The sequence below is a fragment of the Sinocyclocheilus grahami genome, unplaced genomic scaffold, assembly GCF_001515645.1.
Source record: "Sinocyclocheilus grahami isolate Dianchi unplaced genomic scaffold, SAMN03320097.WGS_v1.1 scaffold572.1, whole genome shotgun sequence".
NCBI classification, from domain to species: domain Eukaryota; kingdom Metazoa; phylum Chordata; class Actinopteri; order Cypriniformes; family Cyprinidae; genus Sinocyclocheilus; species Sinocyclocheilus grahami.
Genome location: NW_015505751.1, coordinates 165,219 through 178,442, shown reverse-complemented (window position 1 = coordinate 178,442; position 13,224 = coordinate 165,219). Strand labels below are relative to the sequence as shown.

Sequence of the window (13,224 nt, the reverse complement as noted above, 5' to 3'; positions counted from 1 at the left end):
TCTCTCTCTCTCTCTCTCTCTCTCTCTCTCTCTCTCACACACACACACACGATGCGCAAAACTCAGAAAAGTCAAAGTCAGAATTACCTCCTCTCCTAGGTTCACGAAACGGTCGTCCATAAAATGCATTGCTGTTCTGTTGTAAGTAATCTTAAAGATTCCTAAATGCATCTACTTTCGGAAGGCCAAATAAAGAGCTTTTGCTTTCGCCTAGAAACACACAGCATCTCCCTGACATGCTGCTTCAACACTAACTGTGGTTACTGAAACACCTCCTTCTTTCTTTGCATGAACATTTGGGCGGCATTATGCAAATATTTCCACATAGTGAGGTAGATATGTGGGGGCGTGTTAGAACGAGCCGTTTTAGGTAGGCGTGGCAGAGTCTTAACTTTGATAAAGAATATCTCTTTGGTTTTGAGACTTTAGTCTTTGCAACTTCAGGGATCTTATCTATGCACAATCAGCTTGTAATCGCATCATATGACCCCTTTAAGTTAGTTTTAAACAACCAAATTGTGATAATTCTTTTAACTGATGTTTTAAATTTCTGTTATTATGATTTACTTTTGTTTTCTTCTTTCATTTTAATTTTTTTTTCTCACTATCAAACCAAATGATTGTGAATCGCACCAAAGTATAATAATAACCAATATCACATACAGTATACCTTCATAAGTTTTAATATTGTTTGAGAAGATCGTTTGTAATGCACAACGTGTTTTAAGATATTTAAATATTAATAATTGTAGAAGCTACCTTTGATCTTTGGACATCCTTCAGAGATTGTACAAGGTTTTTGCTTGAATTGATCAAGAGCTATTTAAAGGGGTCATATGATGCGATTTAAAATTTTCCTTTCTCTTTGGAGTGTTACAAGCTCTTGGTGCATAAAGAAGATCTGTAAAGTTGCAAAGACTAAAGTCTCAAATCCAAAGAGATATTCTTTATAAAAGTTAAGAGTCAACCACGCCTACCTAAAACAGCTCGTTCTAACACGCCCCAACATGTTTACCTCACAATGTGGGAAGATTTGCATAACGCCCCCCAAATGTTCACGCAAAGAAAGAAGGCGTAACTTTGATTCTCGCTGTAGTATTGTTGCTGCCACTGCCGCCATGTTGTGGAGACGCTGTGTGTTTCATTATGAAAGCGAAACTACTTTGTTTGGCCCTCCAAAAGAGGACACAACTAGACATCAGTGGTTGTTGTATTTACAGCAGAACAGTTATATTATTATTTGATGAGGTACATTAATGAGCACAATTGTGTATATAGTGTGTGCATATGTATCATCACAGCTAAAAGAAAAAGAATAATTTAGGCCACAGTAACCATGGAATTTTATTTCAGTACTTTCCTGTCTGAAACTGTGGGAATGCATTTCTTTTCTCCGTCAGTTATAAGACAGTAAGCCTGTCATCCACTAGTGTGATTTATTCTTGCCATGGGCCTCTCCCTCTTGCCTACTCCAGCTTCTGTTTTTGCTGTAAGGCATAAAGAGCTTTCAATGTTAATACACTCTGTTCTGACCAGCCTCAAAACAAATCAGCATGAGTGGCAGCAACTGAGCTCGTACCCTCGTAGCAACACACACACACGCCCTGAGCAAGAACGGACAGGTTGTTACTCTTCACTTGGGTTTCCGTGCCAAGAGAAGCCCTTTTGTGTGAAATATCCCTGTACGCTGTCTCTATCTCTCTCTCGTTCCTCTCACCTGCAGCTATTTACCGGCTGCTGGTGAGAGATTAAGCCGATCGCTGGCAGGTTTTTCTAGCGACACCTCGACAGCTAATTGCCAAACAGGGTTTTTGGGGGTAGACGCTGATAAACCGTTCTGCCTGCTGAGCCAATCGAGACCTGAACGTGTTTGATTATGAAGTGACTCGGGCTTTGTCATGCTATAATGCTGTTTTGTTGTTTCTCATTAATTGGTGCTGGATATAAAAAGTGAAGGAGATGTAGACGAAGAATTAAAATGATTACTCCACTATTTTGGATCTTGCCGCTGGTGTTGTTGACTAATCTGAGTAGATTCAGACTTATTGAAGTGTTACATTTAAGTGTAACATGTGAAACACCTTTTCCACTGATAAAATTCGGTCAAATCATTTTTACATGTATGAAAACTACTTTGTGTTAAAATGATTGACTTAATATGCAGCAGTAAGTACACACAAATGTGTGAAATTTAGAATCATTTTATTTTTATATTATTTTGTGGTATGGTAATGCAGCCTAAATACAGTCTATTCTTAGCTCTGAAATCTGTATTGCATTAAATTGACCTAGTTTTAGTTTCTGTTTAATAGAGCTCTTCAGTTTGTTGTCCTAAAATCAGAAAGAGAATTAGCAAATTCAAGAATTTCTTATTTGTTGAAGAATAAAAAATATGGAAATAATAATGGTTGTTAATTTGAGTAAAATGAAGTGAATTTTTGTTTTGCAACACACAAAATCGAGCCATACCTCAGATTTTTAAACCATTGTGTGTTCTTGAAAGTATAAAAAATATCAAATATAAAAGTCAAGCATTTAAACTCATGTCTATGTCTCATTAAGTGGTTTTAACCAGACATTATTTTACTTCAACTCAAAAACCTTCTAAAACCCATTAGAACTTCCCAAGGTAAGCCAAAGTGAATTAATCTTGCATGTTAGCCAAAACATTTGTCATATTCGAACAGCTTTGATTGCCGTTAGTTTGCGGGAGGAAAAAAACGAAAAGCATTATATTCATTAATTGATTTACATTTGTGGTGTCAAGTCAACAATCTATGAAATTTACGGTAAAATACCGGCAGCTGCAGTTGCCAGAACTTTACCATAAAAAATATGGCAGCAAATTTTTCGGATTTACAGACTTAACTTAAATTCACTGTAAAAACATGTATTTCATTAACTAATGTAATGTTAATATGCCAACCTAATTTTTTTTTTTTTTTTTTACAGTTATTCACTGTTTACCTTTGTAAAGGTTATACAATATTTTTTTTTTGATCTGTAACTACAAATCCCATTATTCTGGGTTCCTCTAAAGAAATTTGACTTTCATCAGTTGCTCGTTTGGCAATGCTGTCAACATCTGCCAGTCTTGTGTACGCGCTACGCACACACATGGTAATGAAGGCCTGGCACTGCCGTTTGTGCAAGTTGAAAAGGCACCCCAGTGGAAAACGGCTTCAATTAGGATCATGTCCATGTCTTGTATGTACACAAAGACAAAGAGAGCCTGTCTTCTCTTATTGTCACCATTTTAATGAGCTAGGACACAGACCTTGTGAAATACCCAAACTAATTTTTTTTACACAGTTTGTCATAAGATATTTATGAATTAGATCATTTCTTTGACATTAACTCTACCTTGTATGTTTCATTTTTCGTTTAAAAATATGTAGTTGATATTGTGGATTGAGCACAATAACCTTGTTATCTTCCAGCTCTCTTTCAAGGCTTGAAAGTTTGATTAGACTCTACAAAATTAGGTACAAGGTTAGATAGTGTTATTTTCTGACCTGTCTGAAGTGGGAATGTTTCCCTTTGGATTGAGAACTTGAAAGAATAACATTGAAGTTTAGCAGTAATGGCTGGAACAGGCAGCTTATTGGATGTTCACGGTTAATGGGTCATGGTACATTTCTCCAATCCAGGACTTGGAGGATGAGATTTATCATTTGATTTTGCCTTAAAATTCAAGTCCTATGTAAAGTTGTTGTTAATGCAAGAGTTAATGCTTTTTATGTGTGTATGTTTTGGTTTACTAAAACATCTGGTGAAAAGAAAGTGGCTCATGTGTCAGTAATTTGGAGAAACTCTGCTGCTCTAGTTAATAACTTTCTCCAGGGAACTCCAGTCTGCAACGGGTAAAGCAGAACTCACAGAAACAAAGTTAATCAGCCGTAACTCCTTCACACAAGTGCAGTATAGACCCAAAGCTGAAACAACATCCCAGTTTTCTGAAACCTCTTCTGGTTTATGAACTCAGTTTTCCCTTATAGAACCAAACCATTTTCCCAATGCCTGTGGCACTGCAGCAGCTGACAATGCATGTCTAATGGTGATCGATTACTAGTCTCCAAGTTTAGTTCAAGCTCTCTTTGATGTAGAGTGCAGGACTAGATTTGGAAAGCGAATTAATCGCAGCTTATTTCACAGGACTAATGGAAAGGGAGTTCTCAAACAAGAAGTGTGTATATCAAATCGATATTTGATTAATTTATGCTATGTTTATAAAAAGGACAGCATTGCATTCAAATGGTCAACTCAAACCAAAGGCACCTAAATGAAAATTCTCAAACATTTCAGTCAATACTTCTAACTTCTACACTGGAAAACTGAAAATAAATTAATTATTGTTTAAATTAAGTTAAATTAAATTAATTTAATCATATAATTATTAAAGTGTTTTTGGTATAATTATGTTATTTATTTATTTATTTATTTTAATTAATTTATTTATTTATTTATTTTATTTTATTTTATTTATTTATTTTTGAAAATAGCACATTGACATTTTTGACCAAAATCATTGGGTGGCAATAATTAAAGGGATTATTCACCCAAAACTGAAACTTGACATCATTTACTCACCCTCAAGTTGTTCTAAATCTGTTGAGCACAAAATATGATATTTTGAAGAATGTTGGTGACCTAACAGTTGATAGCCATTGACTTCCATAGTATAGAGGGAAAAAAAACACTATGGAAGTCAATGGCTACTGTCAACTCTTTGGATATTCTTCAGAATATCTTTGTTTGTGTTTAACAGAATAAAGGAACTCATACAGGTTTGGAAGAAGACGGGGGTGAGTAAATGATGACAGGTTTTTCATTTTGGGTGAACTAAATTGAACCCCAAAATTGGAGTTAACGTACTCATCAGGGAGACATTATTGAAATTTGGTGTGCATAGATATTAATACATCTGTTTTTATTGTTTTCAGCTAGCAAAAAAGATCCGTGAGAAGTTTAACCGGTACCTGGATGTGGTGAACAGGAACAAGCAGGTGGTGGAAGCCTCTTACACAGCCCACCTCACGTCCCCCCTCACAGCCATCCAGGACTGCTGCACCATCCCTCCCTCCATGATGGAGTGAGTAGTCATTTATTGCTCCTTTAATTTGACTTTTTTTCCCTCCACAGCACCTTTAAGTGCATTTAAAGCATATTAAATCTGTGTGAATCTGATGCGTCATTGTAGTTGACTTATTTCACTGATTTTACTGTGTGCATGTGTAATGGGTGTGACTATAAGCTTATGTGAATGAGGAACGCATTTTTAAATGCCACAAATATTGTGTTTCAATCACTGAAAGGCAATGATTACTTAGCTTAGTTGTCAGACTGCTCTTTCAAACCTAATCTCTCTCTCCCATTCCAGTTTGCAGAGTTTTTGCTGTATCTTTTGTCTGCTTTGTGTCTTAACTGTCCCTCCCTTCTGTCTGCCTGACTGACTGTCTCTCACACACATCCAGACTCAAATGTTTGGCTCTACTTCTCTGAATTTTCATCTTCTCTGCAACTCTTTATCGCAGTCTGAATGGATGTTCTCCATCATCCGTTGACCTTCTCAGCTATGTCTCTTTCATCCTTTATCGGTTCATATTTTTTTCCTGTCTGCATCCCTTCACTATCATTTGACATTTTAAAGGTTCTGCTGGTTATACAAATGAATTATTATTAAGTTGTTTTTCCTCTACATTTACTTTACCATCACATTCTATTAATGTGTTCAGTATGCCTCAAGAGAGAAGCCATGTTTCTGCATTTGGCAAAAATTGAATTAGTCAAGAGATTAGATTAGAAAAAGGCTCCCACAGTCATGGGAAACAACATTTTAAAATGTTTAAACTGTGACCAGACTGTGACTGTTTCATAAAACAAGTTTACTAAATAAGCCAGGTTTATTTCAGTTAGTCTGACTTATTCTCAGTTGATTTGGTTCAAAAGAAGTCAGACTAACTGAAATGAGCCTGGCTTATTTGGTAAACTTGTTTTATGAAACAGGCCCCAGGTTGTGGAAATTAATAAAATATAAATATTACACTGCCGTTTAAAGTTGTTTGTGTAAGAAATTAATACTTTTATTCAGTAAGGATGCATTAAATTGATTTTGATTTTGATTTTTCTATTCATCAAAGAATCTTAAAAAAAAAACAAACACTAAAATTAAGCTTTTTTTCCCCCTTGAACCAAGTCAGCATATTCAAATGATTTCTGAAGGATCATGTGACTCTGAAGACTGGAGTAATGACTGCTGAAAAATCCATTCATCACAGGAAGAAATTACATTTTAAAATATATTAAAATGGAAAACAGATGTTTTAAATTGAAATAATATTTCACAATATTACAGTTTTTTTTTTTACTGTGATCAATTAAAGGCAAGCTCTGGTAAATATAAAATACTCCTTTCAAAAACATAAAAGTAAATATATTAAAATGGAAAACAGATGTTTTAAATTGAAATAATATTTCACAATATTACAGTTTTTTTTTTACTGTGATCAATTAAAGGCAAGCTCTGGTAAATATAAAATACTCCTTTCAAAAACATAAAAGTTCTATACATTGGCTAGAATTTGCTCGCTATCTTTTTTTTTTTTTAATCTTCAGCTTTTTCCTTCAAGATTAAGTTTGCGTTTGTCAAAAAAAAAAAATGTGCAGAAAATGTGCAGTTCTCAAAGGACTGTTTTGTAAAATGTCTCTGTCCCCGAGGCACAGAAACATTTTTTATTATGTGTTGAAGGGAAGTAAAATTATAGTAGGCATTTAGAAGACTACAAATAGAAGTTTACTTCAGGTTTTCCAGCATGTCATCCAGTGTCCAGTATCAAAGTCAAAGCATTGTAAGTATCACCTGAGGCTTGATGAAAAAGCATGAAAGAGCTAGCTAGGAGCTGCTTTATCCTACAAGACAACACTTGGATGTATTTATGAATGACACATCATTTGGCTTAAACCTTCACACACCTGCCCAATCAGCTCATCGAGGTTTTTCTAAACTGCCTCTTCAAGTTTTCATAACAATGAAATGTACTATACACCGCCTTGATATTATCATGTTACATCCTGTTTGTGTGTGTTTGAAAAGCCTTTCATTATGACAGCATGATGAACAATATAATGTACATTTTTCTAAACTGTAGAAGTGAACAGTACTTTCGACAAGTAGGTTACAATGCTGTACACTTACATGATACGAAAAATCCAGAAATATCAGTGATCTCTAGAAAAGTCATTTTATTTTGCGTGAGGGTGGTCCAGCACATTGAGATCTTGTGACCTGCTGTGTCCAATCAAAGTTGTTCTTCAGTTAACTCAGTGGCCATCTTGGTAATGTTTTCTAAGCATTTTAGTGTAGCTCATGTGTACTTGCTTGGGGAAAAACCAACATTTCCAAAACATCTCCAAAATGTTTGTTAGGATTTTGTTTTAGTAATATATTTAAAGGCAACCTGAGGACATTGGTTTCATAAGTGACATTAATAAATTAAATTAAATTTCATAAATTAAATGACATTACAAAATTTTATGTAAAGGCAGTATAAGCATCAAGAATAAACAAAACATTTAAATAAAAGATGACCTCACACTTTTTTATGGAAGTGCCTTTTCCACAATGGAATAAAAAATAAAAAAAGATAATTTTGACTTTCTCACAATTCTGACTTTTTCCTGCAATTCTGAGTTTATATCTCACAATTTAAACTTTTTCTCACAATTCAGAGAAAAAATATTTCAAAATTGCAAGATATAATATAACAATAATATAAAAGATATAAAGTATAATTTACATCTTGCAATTCAAATTGTTTTTATTTTTTGGAATAAAAAAGTAAAAAACGTAATTGCAACTCTTTATCCCACAGTTCATCCCAGAGTTTATGAATGATTTCTGAAGGATCATGTGACTCTGAAGACTGGAGTAATGACTGCTGAAAAATCCATTCATCACAGGAAGAAATTACATTTTAAAATATATTAAAATGGAAAACAGATGTTTTAAATTGAAATAATATTTCACAATATTACAGTTTTTTTTTTACTGTGATCAATTAAAGGCAAGCTCTGGTAAATATAAAATACTCCTTTCAAAAACATAAAAGTTCTATACATTGGCTAGAATTTGCTCGCTATCTTTTTTTTTTTTAAATCTTCAGCTTTTTCCTTCAAGATTAAGTTTGCGTTTGTCAAAAAAAAAAAATGTGCAGAAAATGTGCAGTTCTCAAAGGACTGTTTTGTAAAATGTCTCTGTCCCCGAGGCACAGAAACATTTTTTATTATGTGTTGAAGGGAAGTAAAATTATAGTAGGCATTTAGAAGACTACAAATAGAAGTTTACTTCAGGTTTTCCAGCATGTCATCCAGTGTCCAGTATCAAAGTCAAAGCATTGTAAGTATCACCTGAGGCTTGATGAAAAAGCATGAAAGAGCTAGCTAGGAGCTGCTTTATCCTACAAGACAACACTTGGATGTATTTATGAATGACACATCATTTGGCTTAAACCTTCACACACCTGCCCAATCAGCTCATCGAGGTTTTTCTAAACTGCCTCTTCAAGTTTTCATAACAATGAAATGTACTATACACCGCCTTGATATTATCATGTTACATCCTGTTTGTGTGTGTTTGAAAAGCCTTTCATTATGACAGCATGATGAACAATATAATGTACATTTTTCTAAACTGTAGAAGTGAACAGTACTTTCGACAAGTAGGTTACAATGCTGTACACTTACATGATACGAAAAATCCAGAAATATCAGTGATCTCTAGAAAAGTCATTTTATTTTGCGTGAGGGTGGTCCAGCACATTGAGATCTTGTGACCTGCTGTGTCCAATCAAAGTTGTTCTTCAGTTAACTCAGTGGCCATCTTGGTAATGTTTTCTAAGCATTTTAGTGTAGCTCATGTGTACTTGCTTGGGGAAAAACCAACATTTCCAAAACATCTCCAAAATGTTTGTCAGGATTTTGTTTTAGTAATATATTTAAAGGCAACCTGAGGACATTGGTTTCATAAGTGACATTAATAAATTCAATTAAATTTCATAAATTAAATGACATTACAAAATTTTATGTTAAGGCAGTATAAGCATCAAGAATAAACAAAACATTTAAATAAAAGATGACCTCACACTTTTTTATGGAAGTGCCTTTTCCACAATGGAATAAAAAAAAAAAAAAATAATTTGGACTTTCTCACAATTCTGACTTTTTCCTGCAATTCTGAGTTTATATCTCACAATTTAAACTTTTTCTCACAATTCAGAGAAAAAATATTTCAAAATTGCAAGATATAATATAACAATAATATAAAAGATATAAAGAATAATTTACATCTTGCAATTCAAATTGTTTTTATTTTTTGGAATAAAAAAGTAAAAAACGTAATTGCAACTCTTTATCCCACAGTTCATCCCAGAGTTTATGTATTCCAATTTTGAATGATTTTTTTTTATTTGATTTGTGAGAATCGTGAGATAAAGACTTCCATACTTTTGCCCTCAAGGAATCACAAAAATGCCTGTGCTGTGATTAATGTAATAACGGAATGAATAGATGAAAATTTCATTTTCAGACAAGGTTTCTAGAGATTTAAAGCTTCCATATGTCATCTGCTCTGGCATTGTGTCCTCTATCAGACCTCAGTTCAGCTGCCCTCATAAAGCCCAGTCACGGCCGAAAGATCAAATGTTTCACACCATATCGATGTCACATCCCCATCACACATCCCAGCGGTGTCTGTTCTCCCAGGAGCGCTGACCTCTGGCTCAGGAGAATGCTTTAATCAACACTCACCCCCACTGCCTTCTGCTACGCTTAACCAGCGAGGAAACCGTCTAGAAATAGCCCCTTACTCAGGACGCATGTGATCGACTGCTCTCTCTCTCTCTCTCTGCTTAGGGGGATTTAAGTGTCGGTGGAGTGTTAAGCTACATTTGTGTATTGCCCAAAGGATGGTCTGCAAAACTAATGATGTTGAAGTGTGTGCATGTGGAGTCTGCAGTCTCCATATGCACATGTAGTAAGGCTACAACCGTTATCACCAGTGTCAAGGAAATACCATGGTTTGATGTTTGATGTTTTCAATGTTTCTTACATTTAAACTAGGTTTATATTGCAACATTAACTGTGAGGTAAATCGATTCAGATTTGCAGGTAGTAGTAGAAAAACATTTCAGATATTCATTAAAAAATATATATTTTTTAAATTTTATGGCAATAAATTTAGACCATCACATTCCTATTATAATTTTTTTCACTTGGATCTTTGTTTTTCCAGTGCTTACATTTCTTGATTAGGGTTTCTTCCCCCACAAACAAACTCTCATTCTCCTTATTTCCTTTCCTCCCTCTTTCACTCCTTTCTCATTCCCTGTTAACTGTTAATCCGGTCTGTATCTCCCAATCCTTTTGGAGCCAGACCGTTTGGACAGGCTCTGAGCCTGAGCTAATAAAGACGGCATTTCTGTGTGTGTGAGAGAGAGAGGGGGATGCAGAAAGGGAGCGAGAAGAGGGGCTTAAGTCACCATAAAGGGGTCTTAAACGCTGCTCTGCCGGACTGCATGCTTTCCTGAGTCAATGCAGGGTGAAATAGAGAACCTCTTTTCCCATAATCCCCCTTGAGCCTCCCTCTTAACTCTCGGAGACCGCTGTGCTAATGAAGCCCGCTCTGATAGACGCAGTGTGAGTGTGACAGACAGAGCTGATACCGCAGTGGTACGTGCATCTTATCTCCGCCGCGTGGCGAGACGTCACCGATCTGCCAGCACTTTATTAGCTGTGGAATAGAATCACAGGGACTTGTTCTTGTCACCGTCAAACATGAAGTGCCACTAAATGAGGAGTTCATCTCCGTACATGAGGACGGCACTTTGCTTAGTTGAAGTATTAAGAGGCTAAAAGCGTTTGCTGCTCATAGACGGTATTAATAAAGAGATATCAATGACTGTGTACTGACACAGATTAAACATTCATTTAGAATTACTGTGTTCTAATGCCTGATCGTACATTTAATTGTCATCTGACATATTATGTATTATATATTTCCCATTTTACTTTTAGCACAAAATACTATTATGGGTGCTTAAGACTAAAGGATTTATTTTTCTTCTATTGATAAACCAATATATCAGCTTAGTTGGTTATTCAGCCATTTTTGGCCAAGTGTTTATTTCCACTTATGTCAGTTATAAAATCTAATGAACAAAAATAAAAAAAATGAGATTTTTATGTTAATTATTATATTATATTGTTATTATTATTTTTAAGTTGGTATCTGCATTTTGTAAACCGCATCATATGTTTAAAATCCAATATTTTTATTGATTTTTTTGGGGGGGGGGGGGGTAATATACACATACTTTTTTTTAAAGAGAGAATTTAAATGCATGTTTCTAATGTAACTGTGACATCAGGTATTGTTCAATATAATTATTTATTTAATTTTCAACAGAATCAAATGAACATTTGATTGGAATTTTTAGTTTTAAATGGTTGAGATCATGACAGTTGTCCTCAATGTTAGGATAATTTATTATGTGATTGAAATCGTATGCTTTGAAATTGAAATATGCAATTAGAAGTGAACAACAGATGTGTTTCAAGTTCTTGGTTATTTTCGGTCAGATGTGGTTTTTACACCATTCAAGCTGAACCGATACCTGAGAGCTTGTTTTTCCATTCATTCCTTTTTTCCCTCTCCTCACTCTTTCTGAATGTTTTTGCAGTGGCCCTAATTTGCATATTGAACCGAAATCAAACAAGTCTCTATAAGTCTCAAGCTTTTATTCAATATATACTTTCTCCCCATTTCCCTTTTGCTCACTTGTTCTCCCGTCTTTTTTCTGATGTAAAATTCAAAGCAGCTTGCAAATTTATTTTTTATCTAGCACATTTGCTTTGCCACCACATGTAAAGTGTGTTGAAGGAGAATTCTAATGACTAGGGCCTGATGGGAATTAAATGTCTGAAGTTCAAAGCGCTTTGCACATCACAGCAGCCGTCAATCAAACCGCAGCCCCGCTCCGGCTCTGTGAGATGACGATAATAGGGAGAGAGAAATTAACCCGACGGTGAGAAAGACACTAGTTTAGTAATGGGTGAAGGAAAAGAACATACGTAGTTCATGTGGCAAAGGACAAATACGATGCATTTGAGAGCAGTGCATCATGGGTATTGTGTGAAGAAGAAGAGAAAGATATATGCAGTATCTGCCATCAGAACAGTGTCGGTTGGTAGAGGATGAGGAAATGATGGCTAGAGCTTGTTACAGAGATAGTGTGTGTTTGTGCAGCAGTGTTTTTGTAGAGTCATACGGGAGATGAAAGCGAGTGTGGCAGTGCAAGATCTCAGGTGACACTGCTTAGATCAGTGCCCGATTAGTGCAGGCAGAGACCTGAAACAGCAGCATAATGAGTGGCTATGAAATATTATTTGTTTGGAGCACATTCTGAATAGACAAAACTCATGATTAAATCTAGACGGGTTCCTGATCACTAATGGCTACTGTGCCACTAATCGTGTGCCGTCAACATGCAACTAACCATATAACTCTGCATAGATGGCACATTAAATTGGCTTATTATCAGTCAAGCCAAACAGAAGATGTTCCAGTATACTCTGTGTGTGTGTGTGTGTGTGTGTGTGTGTGTGTGTGTGTGTGTGTGTGTGTGTGTGTGTGTGTGTGTGTGTGTGTGTGTGTGTGTGTGTGTGTGTGTACACACAAAAATGGTTATTTGGTTAATTTTTCCTCTCTCTTTAGTGTGAATCCATCTGAATGCCAAAATGGACAGTTTGAATGATGTCCTCATTTTCAAACCATGAACAAAACTATGCAAGATAAAGCAAGCCAGACTGCATTACTGCTTGGCTATTTGCAATGTGGATAAACATGTTTTTGCCAGTCAGAGTGTGTTTTGTGCATTGCATTATTGGATTAATAACTGGAGCATTTTAGTTTTTTTTATATGAAGACTAAAATACTAAATATTAATAATTAAAATAAGATTTGAGTTTCATCCTTAAAAGTAATAGTAGGACTTTTAAGTCATTTTTCCCTCTAAATATTAATATTTTTTCTGTTTTTATATTTATATGTTATATGTACACTGCCATTCAGGTAAGATTTTTTTTGTGTGTTTCAGAAAGTGTTGTCTTAGTTTAGAAGTCTATTTTGCTCACCAAAGCATTTATTTGAGCAAAAATACAGTAAAAAGT

General features: G+C 35.1%; 1 protein-coding gene across 1 annotated transcript in view; it reads left to right on the top strand.

The window, feature by feature from the left end:
- LOC107556548 (VWFA and cache domain-containing protein 1-like) overlaps positions 1–13,224 on the top strand; it is an 80,039-nt gene that overhangs the window by 32,674 nt on the left and 34,141 nt on the right. Inside the window, 1 exon segment of the mRNA XM_016239690.1 lies at positions 4,944–5,092. Within this exon segment, the coding sequence (XP_016095176.1) occupies positions 4,944–5,092 (149 nt within the window).